Below are 16,532 nucleotides of genomic sequence, written 5' to 3'. Positions count from 1 at the left end.
CTGCCTTTTCAGTAGTGCATTAATACTGAAATGTGAACTGTTTAAATTAATTGTAAAGAAAATAATAACAATAAATCTGAGTGAATCTCAGTGCTTGAACCTCAACAAACCGAAACAGAGTAGAGGTTGCTAATCTCTCAGTTTATTCCTCTTTCTAACACCGCACACAAAACCACATCCACCAGAACAGCAAGAAACACATCAACACATATAGTAACTGCGTGCAGGACGTTCACCACGCCACATGGTGAGTACATTAAATGAAGGGAAGCAGGGCACAGTGTCTCGATACTTTTCACTTTTAAAAGAAACTCAATTTTACATAAAAATATTTTACATATAAAACTTAATCTTCTGCAAGAGAATAATATTTCATATGTTCAGGTGTGGGTGATGCTGTGGTGCACAAAAATATCACTTTCATGACAGAAATAACTCGCGTGCAGCAAAAACCAAGGATTTAGAAAAAAAAAATTCCACTGACAATGGATCTTCCTCCTCTCCTTGAGGCTCATGAAGCTTGAGTCTCAATCACTCTGTCGATGTTGTCTTCCTGTGGAAAAGAAACAAGACACACAGAGGGGTGTTAGTGTTCTGCAGTGGATTAATTGAAGACTCCTCTAAGAGGGGTTGAATGAATGAGTTCAGTCACACCGGTAGATAGAGTAGAATGAAATGTCCTCATAGCAACCAGTCAGTGAATTAAAATCCCATGGTCCGTCCATTCATCATGAATAATTATTCATGTAAATATGAAAACACATACAAACCAGCAGTGGTTCTTTATATTTCATTTGAAATAGGTGAGGGAAAATGAGCCGAGCAATGTGTGTGAGAGAGGTGAAATAAAGGTGAAACACTGAAGGAAAGCAGACATGAAACATGAGTAACTCTTGTCTGAACTGCAGGTGGATTCAAGATGGAATCTGAAGGAGTTATGTCGCCCTCTGGTGGTGGTGGTTTACATTCAAACCGCAGTGAGAGAACAAGTGCAGATGTCCACAGTGAAGCTTCGTCTAATTTACTGTTTCAGTCTTTATAAAACTTTGAGTGAGACATGGCAATAATTTAATGCTATAAAATAAAACGATATTTATTGATTGTAGTTATAGATGCTATTGTGAAGAATACAAACTTACAAACTTATAACAATGTGAACTTTAAATGTGACTGGTTAAAGTAACAGCATCATCATAATGTATTTCAAGCTTCAGCCACCTACAGTTTTAACTGTGAAGGCCCAAGCAGCTTTCTCTGACTCCGGCAACACATGATGGCTGAAATATGACTGGATAAAAGCTCTGATATAAAGTTGCACTGCCAGAGGCATCACAGCTGAGAGACAGAAAAGGAATACAATGAAAAGAATAGGCAACTGGGAATAATTTAATAAGATTAATGGGAAAATATTAAAATGTAAGTCAGTGATTTTGATGAAGTTCAGGACAGCAGAGAAGGATTTCCTGGTCCTGATGGCCCAAAAATATGGAAGAAACTGACAGATGGGAAGCTGAGACTGAAACATTAGTCTTTCACAGGCATGAAGACAACTGACTCAGCTATCTTACCTTCTCTGGTTTGTTGGAGAATCTTGATCTAAACCACCTGAAAGAAAAAGAGATGATGAATAAATATTAACAGATGTTAAACACTGACGTCTAAAAGAGACCAAATGATCTCCAGCTGCAAAGTATCATATCAGAGAAGAGTTTGTCTCACCACTCAAAGATGATGATTGTACTGCAGAGAATTACAATTCCCAGGATCTTCAGTGTAACATGGACATCAACCCTAAACCCTGGATCATCAAAGACATCTTTATGAACCAAAATGAAATGAACATTTAGAGTCAAACTGACTCAGTTGAAATGTTTTCATCAACGATATTTACCTCCATCATTCAGATAAATCCATGGTGACCTCTGGTTACCAAGTTGATTTGAGGCCACACAGTAATAAACTCCTCCATCAGTCACATTGAAGCTGTAGAAGTGTCCTTCAGATACGTTCATGGGTCCATCTTTGCTGTTCTTGAACCAGGTGAAGTGTCTGATGGGAGGCTTGGCTCTGCTGGAGCAGGTCAGATTCACCCAGCTACCTGCTGACACCAAACCTGATGGACTGATGGATGCTGAGGTGTCTTTAGGAGCATCTGAGGAAAATGTGACAAAGATTGACTTTATTCATCCCAAACAGCTGACATCCCATCAATCATCATGTGCTGACAGGATCCAACAACAAACTCTGGTTGTCTTACATGAAACACTGAGAGTCTCTTGTGTCTCTGCTGTCTTGACATCTTTTCCTTCATTCACAGGATATCTGACAGAACAGATGATGTTGTTTCCATCATGTGTGTCTGACAGAGTGATGGTCTCCTGGATTTTAGTTGTAAAGGTCCCATCTGTGTTTTCCTCTATTTTGTTGTGAGGGTCTTGTTGTAGATTCCAGGTGAGTTGAGGAGGGGAGTGTGGACAGGGAGTGAAAGCTGAGCAGGTGATAGTGACAGACTCCTTGTCCTTCACATCACCTGAGATGTTAATTGTGGGTCTCCAAGGAGAATCTGGTTTCACATCAAACACACATTATTTTACTGAACTATTAATTAATGAATTAAATGATAAATAGTCTTGTTTTCATATAGAGCCTTTCTACCTGTTGGTTCTCAAAACGTTTCACAGTCACAGACTCATCTACACATTCACTCACCTTCTGAGCCCCACAATTACAGTTGTACCCGTATTGTGCATTATTTTATTCAATCAGTCCACTTATTTGTACTGTTGATAACATGTGTAGAAATGTCACAGTTTGTTGACTGAAGACGAAACACATGTCATATATGTAACAAATAAACTTGTCTTACCTTTAACTGTTATTTGAAGATGATCACAAGAAGCTGTTGCCTTGAACGGTTCGTTCTCAATTCTGAAGTAGTATGTGTCTGAATGACTTGTGTTTAAACCAGAAAACACTGTGGTGCAGTTTTTCTGACTCAGGTCTCCAGTAATATTCATTGGATAGATGTTAACTGACCCACTACTGTTGAAGACTACATTTTCTGGATGATTTCTAAAATCTAAGTCATTTTTAATCCACACTCCAAAGATTTCTCTGCTGCTGTCAAACTTATTTCCTGGTGTCTCTCTATAATTACATGGGATTTTCAAACAAGATCCACTCAGTGCTTCCATCTTCTTTGGTGCAGTAATGAAGAGGGCTGTATTCTCACCACATTGAGCCCAAACACCTGTAAAACCAGACTAATGATGAACATCATGTGGATCAAAGTCTGTCTGAAGAGAAAGTTGATGAGACACAAACTCCAGTTCATCTGCAGCATGTTACATGTAGACTCTTTGAACAATGTCAGGAGAAAACAGTGTTGTCTTTGGCAGCCGGGTTAGATTTAGTTTTAGTCTTTTGGCCGAAAATGCTTTTTAGTTTTTGTCACATTTTTGTCATGTCTATATGTGATACTTTTAGTCAGTTTTAGTGAAAATAAATATTGTAAAGAAATATTGGAAAGCTCCAAAATACTAAAAAAATAAGGTGTGAATTTTTCAAAGTCACTTTTTTTTTCCATTTAAATCTGAATGTAAATATTAAAAAATGACTTTTGAAAAATTCACACCTCTTTTTTTTTTTTTTTTTTCTTAGTATTTTGGACCTAAATTTGAAAAATTGTGTACTAATTTCAACAGCCACAGGTCTGAAATGCTACATTTTCCTCAATGTTCCAGTCACTCTAACTCTAACATGGGTCAATATGACAACACATTACACTTGCTGCCCAGACAAACATACCTGCATGTTCTACACATAACAATAACACACATATAAAGTAATAAATTGACGTTAGCGCCACCAAGCTAACTTTAGCCTGAAGTTAGCAGATCATTTGCTCCAGGAATGATGTCGAAAACTTTAAGCTCACTATGAAATTTATCACAAGCCAAATGTCAAGTAACATAGTATGACATCAATGAATTATTAGTTAATTGCGTGTCTGTGTGTGTGATTAGTGACCCTAGATGTGTATAAAATAAAAGAGCCTGAACAAACAGCTCACCTGAAAGAAAGAAGACACTCAGTAACATGTTGACTGTCACCACGTTCACACACAGGGCTGCCATGACACTCATCTCCTAGACTGGAAACAAAGATAAAGACAAAGTTACATTCACAGATTTGAATAAAACCTGTGTTTTTTTTAACATCTTTGTCTTTACAGAATTCACTGTGATGAATTTAAATAAATAATGTCTACAGAAAACATTAAAATCTTAATAACTCCACATTGGTCTAAGACAGAAATTAAAATATATCAGGTTACCAAATACCAAATGAATCTGCAGCTCTAAGACAAACTTCCCTTCTCTGTTTAAGTGTTGTGATGTAAAAGCTTATGTCCAAACCTCTCTTGGTTTTGTTCTACTGCAGATGTCACATGACTGAAACGAGACAAAAATACAAGAAGTCTTTATCCTTCCTGCTTGAGTTCTGTGAATGAGGAAGTCACCTTTTAGGGACATCTTGAGCTCATCAGGGTGTGAATGATTCATTTATTTTAAAAGATGATATTTATGTCATCACTCACTGTCATTTGCTTTGTTAAAACACAACAAAAAACACCTGTACCTTCAGTGCCTGAGGTTATAAGTTGTCACCAATTGTGTACTGATGATAGAATCTGCCACATAGTCACCAACACCCATAGGCACATGAGGCTCAGTAGGTAGAGGAGGTTGTTCACAAACCAGCTGGATGGAAATCAGCTGCATAGAGTCCTTTAGAGCTGATTATTGGTGATTATTTTCATGTCTCAATAAGTTTCAGGCAGCAGATGCAAAAAAATTTCACATGAGAGAATAAACAGATGAGACACAGACAATACTATCTGTTCTGGTGAACATGATGATGTCACTTCACCACAGAATCAAAATAATCAATGAATATGTTTCATAAGTAAAACGTATTTGATACTAAAAAGAGTTGAAAAAAAAAATCACATTTCATTACAATGTAGTATGATGCAGCTAATGGTTGGTGCACATTTCTGTCATCACACTGTAGTTCCTCATTTACAGCTGTGGGATCTTTGTACCAGCTCTACATATGGAGATGTGCACATTATGAAACACACCACAACTGATAAGAAGATCAGAGCAGTAAACACAACATATTCTTGTCCTTTTAACATGAAGTAACATCTTGTATGAGCCCAGAGAAGTGGACGTCTTCATAACGGACGTCTTCCTCTGTTTTACTGACTATCGTTTGAAGAACAATGTCTTTACCTGTTTGTGTTGTTTAAATTCATCTGTGTTAAACATGTTAATAAACTCTTATAAGACCTCAGTGGGTCATATTAACAGGTGCTGACTGAGTGCAGCTGTATGTGGAGATATAAACTGGACTTACCATTAAACCTAAAAATACATCAAGTTCATCTTCCCTTCAGTCAGTGTCGACTCACACACAGACATTTTCTACAAGTTCTTTTTGAACTTCCTCTTTTGATAGGCAGCGTTTCAGCCTCATGATGCCACCATCACAGTCTCCCTCTCACTGTTGTGTTACTAAGAGCTTTGTCAGGTAGCAAGGAGGTGTTGAGTTGAGGACCCAGAGGTAGGACTACAGATGAAGCCAGGTTTCAAACAAAAAAGGTATTTAATAATTGATAAAAAAAAGCACTGCACGAAGAAAATACAAAATCCAAAAATCAAAAGAAATCATCAACATGGAATGGGAACGTGTAACAAGACATGGAGAAATGGAACATGGTGTGGAGACATTAAACGACGCAACCAGGAACAAAGGGAAAGGCAGGGCTATATATACACAAGAGGGCTCAGGACTGACAAGACACAGATGAGACTTATGAGGACAATCAACACAGGTGAGACCAATAACCAATCAAGAGACAAGGAGGCACAAGGCAGTAAATCCACAACTTAACAAAATAAAACAGGAAAACACAAAACATGACACGGGCAGACATGATAAAACACAAAGACACACTACAGGCAGGAAACTAAGAAACTTGGCAAAATAAAACAGGAAACTAAGAAACTTGATCACAAAATAAAAGACAGACATAGAGCCTTGACAAGCTCATAGACACAGGTGACACTCAGGAGTTCCCTGTGAAGGTATGCTTTAAAGCTGACCCTATTCTAAACATGATGAGGAGGATTTTAAGAGACATTTATTGTTCAGTTTTTACCTCTTTACTGCAGACACTTCCCTTTTCCCAGTTTCTGACCTTCTTGTTTGACTAGGTCTTTTAATTTAATCAACCACTGGTCATATATAGTCTACCATCAGGTGATCTCAAAACATTTTAACCCATTAATAGCTTTCCTAATATGTCAGATATACAGAATACAGAGAAAGCATTCAGCGTTAACTTGTAGTCAATTAGTTTTATATATGTCATGTATTCATGGTCATTGTCATGTTAGATTGGTTTGTGTTATATGGTAGGTGCACTACACATCCTGCAGTGGCTTGAAGTCGCCTTGATTGAGGAAGCATTGTTTATAGTAGCTGCTCATCAGTGAAGCTGGTGCATCACACTTCACTGAAATCTGGCCACTTTTTTCCAGTAATGAATAATCTAATGCATTACTATTTCCAAACCAGTATCAGATTAAAGTTACTTATCCAGGTTACTGTGCGCTCCAGTTTTTCCCATTTAGAGTTTTGCTTTCTTCTTGTGTCACAGGGAGTGACGTCAGATATCATTTTCAGCATGAGGACAAGTCACATGTAATACATACAGCAACACAAACAGACACTGGAGTGGTGTTGAGAGGCGCAGCTTGGAAGCCAAAGGGTCAGAGGTTCGCCTCCCTGAGATAAAAAACAAAAAACAAAAAACAAACAAACAAAAAACTTAGAGGTCTCTAACTCAAGACTTTGGAGGGAAACCAGTAATTTGGGGAGACAAGAAACAAGAGTTCCATAACATGAATCTATCTATGGCAAGAGTGCTGCTCAACTAAAATAATAAAACATGGCGCCATCTGCTGGCGTATCCAGGCAACACATGCTGTAAAGGTGCACTTCATAATAACTGTTACAACATGACACACACAACAACAGTTTGGTTCATCAGCAACAAAACAGTTTACAAAGAAGAGATGTAACTCATGTATACTAAACAGGAGTTTAGGTAAAAGTTAGAGCCCCCCAACATTATCACTAACGCTGCTGACTACTGACAGCTCTGCAGAGGAGAGATTAAGCATCACCACTTTCCTACTAAAATTAGTAAAGTAATTAGGAAAGACTATCACTCCTCAGTTTAATCAAAACGCTGTGTGTAGATAATTAAGTTATTTAATTATTTAGTTATAGTTATTATAACTGAGGTCCGTGAATTAGACCTTGCCCCATATCTTTTTATTTCTGATACTTACCAATAGAGGTGCATCCTAATCCTGCTTCCTGAGATGTGTCCCCACCCTGAGTCTCTCTCTGTGGGTTCCTCTACCATCGTCCATCTACCAATTCTGCCCCTTCATGTCTTCCCTTTGACAGTTTTCATCCCATCCACTTGACCTATTCATTCCATCCCACTCTACGACTTTTCGGGTGCTTAGAGCACACCAGTATGATTTGGCACCAAATCCAGTTAGCAAAGCGAGAGAAGAGAGATGCATGCGGTATTTCTAGACCTGGGTGATGCGTTTGGTTCAGTTTGTTATGGGAAGCTTTTGATTTTTTTTAGAGTTCCAGGCAGTATCAAAGGCCTAGTCAAAGCATACTTTGCAGATAGGAAAAGAAAGGAAAGGTAGGAGATAAGGATTTTGTTTTCAATGAGGAGGTGATTCCCACAGTGATAGAGAAGCCAGTGAAGAGTCTGGGAAGGTGGTATGATGCAAGTCTCAGCGATGTAGCACAGTTTGAGGGATTGAGACGAGATATGATCCAAGGCATTTCAAGCATAGACCGGTCAGGGCTCCCAGGAAAGCTGAGATTATGGTGCATGCAATTTGGGTTATTGCCCCGACTAATGTGGCCACTGACAGTGTATGAGGTCCCTCTGACAAAGGTTGAGAAGCTTGAAAGGATGATTAATTCATCAATTAGGAGATGGCTTGGTGTCCCATGCTGTTTAAGCGGTGCAGCCTTGTATGGGAAAGGCATACTGGAGCTCCTAGTAACTAGTCTAACAGGCTAGACTGGAGATGACTCTTACTCATCTTACTCAAAAGATCCAGTAGTCAGGCAGACAGCCCCCATGGTCAAAACAGGGAGGAAGTGGAACCCAAGAGATGCGGTTCAAGAGGCACAGGCTGCCCTCAGGCTCGGGGATATTATGGGGCATGTGCAGCAAGGGCGTGGAGGCCTGGGACTATGTGCAGAGACACCTCTGTGGAGCAAGGCGTCCACAGCGGAAAAGAGGAAGATGGTAGTGGAGGAAATTCGTAAGCAAGAGGAAGTAATGAGATGCACAAAGGCAGTGTCGCAGCCTAAGCAAGGACAGTGGGTGAACTGGGAGATTTTAGAGAAAAGGAAGGTGTCGTGGAGAGAGCTGTGGAGCATGGAGGCTAGTAGGATTAGATTCATGATAGGGGCAATTTATGATGTTCTGCCATCTCCCCAAAACCTAAACCAGTGGCAAGGGGAGGATGCTGCCTGCCCACTTTGTTCTTGTGCATGTACGCTCAGCCACATTTTGTCAGGTTGTAGGGTTAGTCTCTCCCAAGGTAGATACACCTGGTGCCAAAACCAGGTCCTTAGCAGCTGCAATTGAGGAAAAATGGATTATAGCAAATTCCTCAGCTGCTAGAAAGGAGAATAAGCATATTATGTTTGTTCAGGAGGGAGATAAGGCCAGATCAGGGAGGCGCAGGCATAACGAGGGCAGTTAGGTGTGGGCGGAGCCTGGGAGTTGAGGACCGACCTAGATGGCGGTTTAAGCGTTCCACAACAGAAAGCCGTGACCCTTAAAAGACCGGACGTGCCGTTGTGGTCTGAGAAAGAAAGGACAGTGTATTTTGTGGAGTTAACTGTCCCGTGGGGAGAGTTGAAGAGGCGAATGAGCGCAAGAGAGATAGATATGCGGAGTTGGCATTGGAAGCGGAGCAGCGAGGCTGGAGCGCCCATGTGCGCCCAGTGGAGGTCGGCTGCCGTGGATTTGTGGCGAAATCCACCATTGCTCTGCTGTGTGAGTTGGGCATTCGCCGAAAAGAACAGAGGGTCGCTGGAAAGAATATGTCCCTGGCAGCGGAGCGAGCGAGCCAGTGGTTGTGGCTCAGGACGAAGCACGCTAACTGGGGAGCATGCTAAATGTAAGGCTAGCTATGCACTGTTAATAGGTAGCAGTTGTAGTAAGATTAATCGAATCTGCCGGTTGAAAGGCACACGTGGTGGCTGCATTGAGGGGGGTGACTCCGGGACGCTGGAGATCACTGTTAAGCCTTCTTGAGGTGTCGTGGGCCTAACTTAACGAAACATTGGTGAAGGGAGGTGCCCACTTGAAAACCCCAATGATGTGCGGCACACTGCACACTGCCTGCTGTTGCTAGTTAGGCTCGTTTGCTGGTGTTTTCTTGTGTGTAACTTCTGATCTTGGCAGAGGGGAGGAATGTTGTTTGAAGCATAGCTGTCCCATCATTTCTTATTTACTATTGGCGGTTAGGCTAATTAGTTTGTGCTTTTGAGTGTTTCGTTTCCGTGGCTAGGTTAATTGTATCTCGTTTCTGACATAGGCAGAAGGATGAGATTTCCTGGTCTGAGTGTAGTTGCATTCCCATCATCTCTAGGCTAAGTAGCTGGTGTTTTATTTCTGTGGTTAGGCTAATTGTACCTCGTTTCTGACATAGTTAGTAGCTGACCACTGGTCTGCTGGTTGGTTGTCCAGTTAGACCTGGCTTCTAAAGGAGTTTTGCCTTAGATCATGGCACAAGGGATTGTAACATCTCGTCCTGTGTATTAATGAATACCCTTCTGATCCCATCACCTCTACCCTTTGATCATATCCCCCTTGAATTAAAGACATGTCAGTTAAAACTTAAAGAGGGCGCTAAAACCTAAACACACATCATATTTCATTTCCTGAATTTGGTTTAAACACTGTGCAACAAAGCACACTCATACAATATAAGACTGTCCTCCGGTCAACCTCTTCAATGATCAGATTGCCTTTGGACACTACACTTTGTAACAATCCCATTTGGCGTTTACATCCCTTTTTTTTGAGAACAGTGAGCTGCAGAACAGTCAGGATGAACATACAGGGCAACACAAATAGAGAATATAGGTTGATACATAGACGTTTAACAAAGCATTGATTACAGTATACAGAAAAGAAAATATGAGTACAGAAAATAACTTAAAAGGATAAAAGAGACAATGGGAAAGGATAACAATATTAAGAGGGGTCGGGGAAAAGAGTATTAATTTTGGACAGCAGTTTCTAATTTTTCTTATTTTTCTCAAATTTTAGAGATCTGAGAAGCCGTCTGAATTCCAAAACAAACTGTATAATGATCAGGGCTGATTTTGAGAATTTTTGTTTGTGTTTTAAGAATTTAGCATTGAGTATTATGAAGTTGATTATGAATTCTAGGGTGCTGTTTTGTGGAAAATCGAAATAAAAGATAATATCTTTCAAATTGAATGAGTGCGTTACATTAAGGGTATGAAGGAGATGCAAATTCAAATCTGCCTAGAACATTTGGGAAACAGGGCACTCAAAAAACATATGGGGAGCAGTTTCAGTTCCATGTTTACATAATGAGCAAGAGGGGTCAATATCAGAAAGCTTTGCAAAGGAACTGTTCGTGGGGTGTATATTATGTAGAGGTTTAAAGTGGATTTCTTTAACTTTATTAGAAATGCAATATTTGTGGGGTAACAACCATGATCTTTTTGTTTAAGTCCTTAATCAAGGATCTCCACAAAAAATTCCTTCTTGGAACAACAGTCAGCAGTTTATATTCTTTAAAGGGGATTGGGAAGTTGTGGATTGATATGAACTGCCCATAGGACAGCATATTGCCATAATCATCACGCAGGCAGACTACATGGTTAATTCCTCTACCGAACCATTTGGGGAAGAAAATAGATTTATTCCCAGTGTTGGGCACGTTACTTTTAAAAAGTAATTAGTTACAGTTACTAGTTACTTCTCCCAAAAAGTAACTGAGTTAGTAACTGAATTACTCCACTATAAAAGTAACCAGTTACCAGGGAAACTCACTATTGCGTTACTCTTCTTCTTTTTTTTTTTTTTTTCTTAAGTTTAAATATGTTTAATAATTAGATTTTTTTCTTAGCAGGTTTCACAACCCAGTTGCATAGAGTAGAATTGCATAGACACGTACTTACAGAGAACTTTTAATATTTATTGCACCTCAGAGTCAGACCCCAACTGGTGGACGTATAAGGCTTTCACATCTGCAAAAGTCCCCAGTCGGACCTCCACCTGTGAGAGCTGCGTGCCTTTTTTTCCTCCCTCAAACGTCATCATGTACATTGCAGATAAAGTTACAGATGTTGATGACATGAAGATTGGACCGGTCAAACCCCCGCTCTTTCATAAGGCTGCTGACATTAGAGTAAGTCACTGTGTCCTGTACAGAGCCCGATAAATGCCACCAAATCCTCCCTTCTCTCGGATGCAGAGCGCTGTCATGATCGTTAAAGTGTTGGAGATCGCTATATACAAGCTGGATATAAACACAGTCGCCGTTCACCTATGCGCTTCCATTAACAATCATGTAACAACACATGATTTGTTTGATTGAAAAAAAATGGGAACAACAATCTCTGCCCTTCAGAGATCGGTCTTTATAGGAGTAGATCAAAACTTGGTTTTGAGCTGAAGCTTCTTCAGTAATACAGTCTGTCAGGCCTCTAGTCAGAATGTAACAGGCAGATACAACAACATCAGACTGAAAAACCCGGGTCGACCCGGTCCAACCAGTAACGGCTTTTCCTTTTCCTCCACATTCGGCATTGCTGCTACTTACCTCTGCTAGTTTGGTATGGGTCAGATTTGTGTATAAACTGAACACTGTCTGTGATTGGCTTATCATGAAAGCCTACTCCACCTTAGCCAATCATCCGCTTCGTGGCTCCCGTAGCTGAGAACCAACGCGCCCCAATTACTTTTCAGTAACCGAAACGACGTTATAAAGATGGAAACAGTAATTAGTTAGATTACCCTGTTACTGAAAAAAGTAACGCCGTTGGTAACGCCTTTTATTTTAACGCCATTACTCCCATCACTTGTTACGACTGAAGTCGTACAATTTGTCTGGTAGGAGTGTGTGCACTCTGTTTTTTTTTCTTCCCATCTCTGTATGTAGATCGGTGTGGGCCATAGCTGATGTGGGATTAGCTGGGGATTCGAGTCAATTAATTACTCACAATAAATCACTTTTTTTTCTCTCTCTCTTTCATTACAATACACAACAATACCAGAAACAGTATTTTAAAAAGTGCAATACAACACAGCATAAAAGTATAAGTATCAACCTTTAACCTTAACTGGACATTAACCTCAGTCTTTATAACGTATCTTAATCACTGAGCAAAAGCAAAGAGCTGGTAAGCGAGCGTTTAACTGGATCTTAACAAATGCAATTTAAAATATACAGAACCGATCAGAATATGGTAACACACACGGGAAGAGTAGCAATTGCAATTGAGCTCTAGTTCAAACCAACTTAATACGACGGGAGTTCACTTACATTCCAAACTACGCAGACCTTTACCGTTAAGTGTGTTGTAGTATATGGTCCTCTTGTTTGAATGAGGGGTTCTTGGGGATGAGAACCATATATAAGGAGACTGTGGGAACTGAACGAAAGAGGGGATTCGACATTTGGCCAGAAGCTCTCTCAGAATCGGCAAGAGTTTTTGACACTGTCTTTTCTTGTAGTAACCCTTTTAAATGCAAAAGAAGAGTTGTCAGCGGTGATCACTTCTTTACATCTAAACATCAATATACCACAGTGTCATATAAGGACTCTTATAAGGAAATGGACTGCCATTAATATGGGTTACGACAGTAGTGACCTCAGACAGCCTGTAAAACCTGCTGTAAATTATCCTGTTGACATTGCCCCTCCCGTTCGGCTTGTTGCTGTACCGGTGTACCTGCTAAGTTGACCCCTGAATGCTTGTGCTCATGTCTGATTGTGCGTTTTCTGAGAGTCACCAGTAAAGCGTTGTTATAGTTCAAAGTTCGTGTGGACGTTACACTAACGTTACTTTACACAGCACACCTGCGATGCTAGCGCTAGCACGTAAACAACACTGTAAGCATTGGCAGTTTTACACGGGGGCCTAATACCCCTGTAAAAATGCTCCTGGCCCCTGTTGTGCCCCCCGTGCTGAACGGATGACAGGTTTATTAATTTCTTACAGCGACATGCGCTGACTCAAAGAACCAGGAACTAACGCGACGGAGCGTTCTACAGGGACTCCTTGTAGTGCTACACACACAGTGTTACCCACTTCTGAAAGACCGGCAGCGCGAATTTGGAGATTTGGATGTGAAAGGACTACATGGACTACTACAAGGAGGCGAAGGTTGGGAAACAATTCAATTTCGTAAGTTTATTTATTTCGTCAGTGACGAAGTAACGTCACATATTCGTGTTCTACTGTTGTTGTTCACTACAATGATAAAATCGGTTTTTCTGCACTTTATCACGTCTTGGTCTTGCTATGTTTGTGAATAAGCAAAGCCACTGAAGGCAGTAAACATGATGTTATGCTTGGGAAATGGGTGAAATAACCAACAGCATGTAGCTACTTGTTCAATGAAAAACTCAATGAAAAACTCAATGAAAAACTTGAATGACCTTCTCAGAGTAGATGCTACAATCCTCTCCATTTTCTTTTTAGTAGGCTATCATCATGAAACAGAGCGAGACGGCCATTAGGTCTTTTTTTATTTTTTATTTCTATTTTTATTTCTATTAGAGATGATGAGTGTGATTTAGATGAAGACAGTGTGATTGTACATTCAAGTGTCGTGCTGTGAAAAAGAACTCTGCATGTAGCTAAATGCTTAGATTAAAAAAGTGTCATTGTGCAGATAAAAGTTTTATTTAATGCAAAAACAGAAATCTTACTTTACAAAAAGACAAATATGGTTTCAAGGTTTATTTAGCATATTTTATTTTATGTTTATTGAGACAAAGAATTTTTGTCTTTGTAGTAATACTTAATGTATTTTGTTTTGGTTTTAAATAAACTAAACTAAACATTTTGAATGCTTAGATATTGCCCTGTTCTGTCCTTATATGTGACCCCTGAAAAAACATTGGCCCCACTGATAATTTTTATCTAGAACCGCCACTGACTGCAAGTGTTGTTAATTTACACACGCCAAACCTATCAGCCTTCTTCAACACATGTTCTAATCATGTCACTCATATTAATAATCATGTTTGTGTTTGTTATTATTTTCAACTTTCCACTGATCTGTTTTTCAGGAGAAATGAAGAGTACGAGTCATTTAGCTGGAAGCTCTGGAATGAATGAGGCCTATTGGTCCAACTGTGCTATTGCATGAAGCTGTTCAGTGGCTAAATAGCTAATATTGCATAAAAATAAAAATACAATAAAAAAAAAAAAACAATGTGTCCACATTTTGTGTGGGTCACACTAACATGCAAACCTGTTTTACTACTAGTGTGGGATTATTGTACCATACTTACTCATTATCACAGTAAAATAGTCCATCCTTCGTCAATCTGCTGCATTAATTCCTCTCTGAGCCAGCAGAAAATGTTGTGAATGTGTGATAAGGCATGAAAAAAAATACTGCGATATACCGTGATAATGTCAGAATTTTGAAATCTGGGACCTGGGACCACTTCTGTTCAGCATTTAGCTCCTCCCTCGTGGCAACATCTGCGATATGACTCTGGCAGGTATCTCCAACAAAAGTATTCATCCAGTACTCCACAGCATGGATTACTGAACAATCAAAACTCACTTAAATATAAAGTCACAGGCCTCTGGCTCCTTGTGTCTGAATAGATCAACTTTTAAGTAGCGGATTCACTTTGACTGCATCAGCTGTATTTTATTTCACACTACATTAGTGAAACTGATGGATTCTGAGGTATTTGTAGGGGCCTTCTAGGGAAACATGACTAAGATTAACTTCATTCATCAGAAGAGAAATGAAACAAATACAGTTTAAAATCTATTTTAATGAACACTGACATGGTGGTTAACACATTTACAGGCTGCGTTAAACGTTGTGAGCAGAAATAAACCGCAGAGGACTTTCAGAGAAACCTTTATGTTCCCTAGAACACAGCAACATGTTTTCCTCCTTTATTTTTTATTTTCTCGCTTGATACTAAATACTTCACACTACAAAATACCTGGTGTGAAAGATAATGGAGGCATACTGTATGTACATAACATAAATTCCATAACACAATGATACTAAAATATTTATATCCAAGATTAAACATTACCCGTTATATTTGCAGAACTGTATCATCTTATCACAGTATCAGGTCATCTACAGTCATTCAAACCAATTCACTGTCAAAAGCTTTGGTACTTTTTTTCCCTGCACATCTGATACAAATAAAACAACACACCTGCGACGCTCTCACATGAAAATGAATATGTTGAAAAGGCTCCAGTATTTTTCTACATGAACTAAAAAAACAAGTAAATAAAGAAGCTATTTAATACTGGAACACATCTAGTTTGTAATATCTCACAGACACGTGAAGATTTTGATCCACTGCAAAGGTCTAGCATGTATAACTGTATATCATCTGAAAAGCAAAGAAGGTGGATCCCATAACTGAATAACATCAACCAAATAAAACACTAGTACATAGAAGATCAGAAAAACTCTGGTTTCAGTCACAGTGTTCAGGATCCATGTTTGAATTTGTCTAAAAGAGATGTTTGCTCAAAAAATCTGTCTTTGTTTCTGTTTCCTGATTCTGTTCTTCTCTCAGAGTTTGCAGCTCCTATTTGATCTCAGCAGGTTTCTTCATTCAACTGTTACAAAAACTTGTTTTTCTGTCAGGTTTGAGTGGTGTTGAAGTGAGAACCCAAAATGGGAATCCAGGGGATAAAGGGTATTTAATAAGGGCAATCTTACTGCGGAAGGCAGGAAGATCCAAAGACAACAAACGAAACTAATACCGAAAGGACAAAAAAAAAACAAAAAAAACACAGGAACAAGGGCACGGCAGGAACGGAACGTAACATAACATTAATGATGCGACAAGGAACAAAGGGAAGGCAGGACTATTATACACAAGAGGGCCCAGGGATGACAAGACACAGGTGAAACTAATGAGGGCAATCAAACCAGGAGAAACCAATAAACAATCAGCACACAAGGAGGCACAAGACAGGAAATCCAGAAACTGAACAAAATAAAACAGGAAACACAAAACATGACACACACAGACATGACAGAAACACGAGGCACGACAGACGAAACACGGAAGTTACGAAACTAAACAAAATAAAACAGGAAACTCAAAACCATGATCACAAAATTGAATTGAATT

The 16,532-nt window shown here is 39.5% G+C and overlaps 1 protein-coding gene across 3 annotated transcripts; it reads right to left on the bottom strand.

Moving 5' to 3' along the window:
* Positions 1-126: 126 nt before the first annotated feature.
* Positions 127-4,375, bottom strand: LOC125024435 (B-cell receptor CD22-like). 3 transcript variants are annotated; one of them, XM_047612206.1, is made up of 8 exons: positions 4,344-4,375; positions 4,073-4,153; positions 2,867-3,250; positions 2,258-2,563; positions 1,892-2,152; positions 1,720-1,798; positions 1,569-1,605; positions 127-553 (listed from the first exon to the last, which is right to left on the bottom strand). In XM_047612206.1, exons 2-8 carry the CDS (start codon positions 4,143-4,145, stop codon positions 512-514), a joined length of 1,182 nt encoding a protein of 393 aa, XP_047468162.1. In that variant the 5' UTR covers positions 4,146-4,153; positions 4,344-4,375; the 3' UTR covers positions 127-511. The 3 variants fall into 3 exon arrangements, with proteins under 3 accessions (XP_047468162.1, XP_047468164.1, XP_047468163.1); XM_047612208.1 differs by having other exon boundaries at positions 4,073-4,148; positions 4,344-4,365; XM_047612207.1 differs by having other exon boundaries at positions 4,337-4,354.
* Between the last annotated feature and the right edge of the window lie 12,157 nt (positions 4,376-16,532).

Source organism: Mugil cephalus, chromosome 18, assembly GCF_022458985.1.
Source record: "Mugil cephalus isolate CIBA_MC_2020 chromosome 18, CIBA_Mcephalus_1.1, whole genome shotgun sequence".
NCBI lineage: Eukaryota > Metazoa > Chordata > Actinopteri > Mugiliformes > Mugilidae > Mugil > Mugil cephalus.
The sequence above is the reverse complement of the archived record's forward strand: the minus strand, read 5'-3'. Positions and strand labels throughout refer to the sequence as shown.

Coding starts and splice junctions, on each gene's coding strand:
- LOC125024435 (XM_047612206.1), bottom strand. CDS start 4,145: ATGAGTGTCATGGCAGCCCTGTGTGTGAACGTGGTGACAGTCAACATG. Junction 3,251..4,072: donor GAGTGTCTTCTTTCTTTCAG/GTGAGCTGTTTG, acceptor CTGGTTTTACAG/GTGTTTGGGCTCAATGTGGT. Junction 1,799..1,891: donor GATTTATCTGAATGATGGAG/GTAAATATCGTT, acceptor TTGATGATCCAG/GGTTTAGGGTTGATGTCCAT.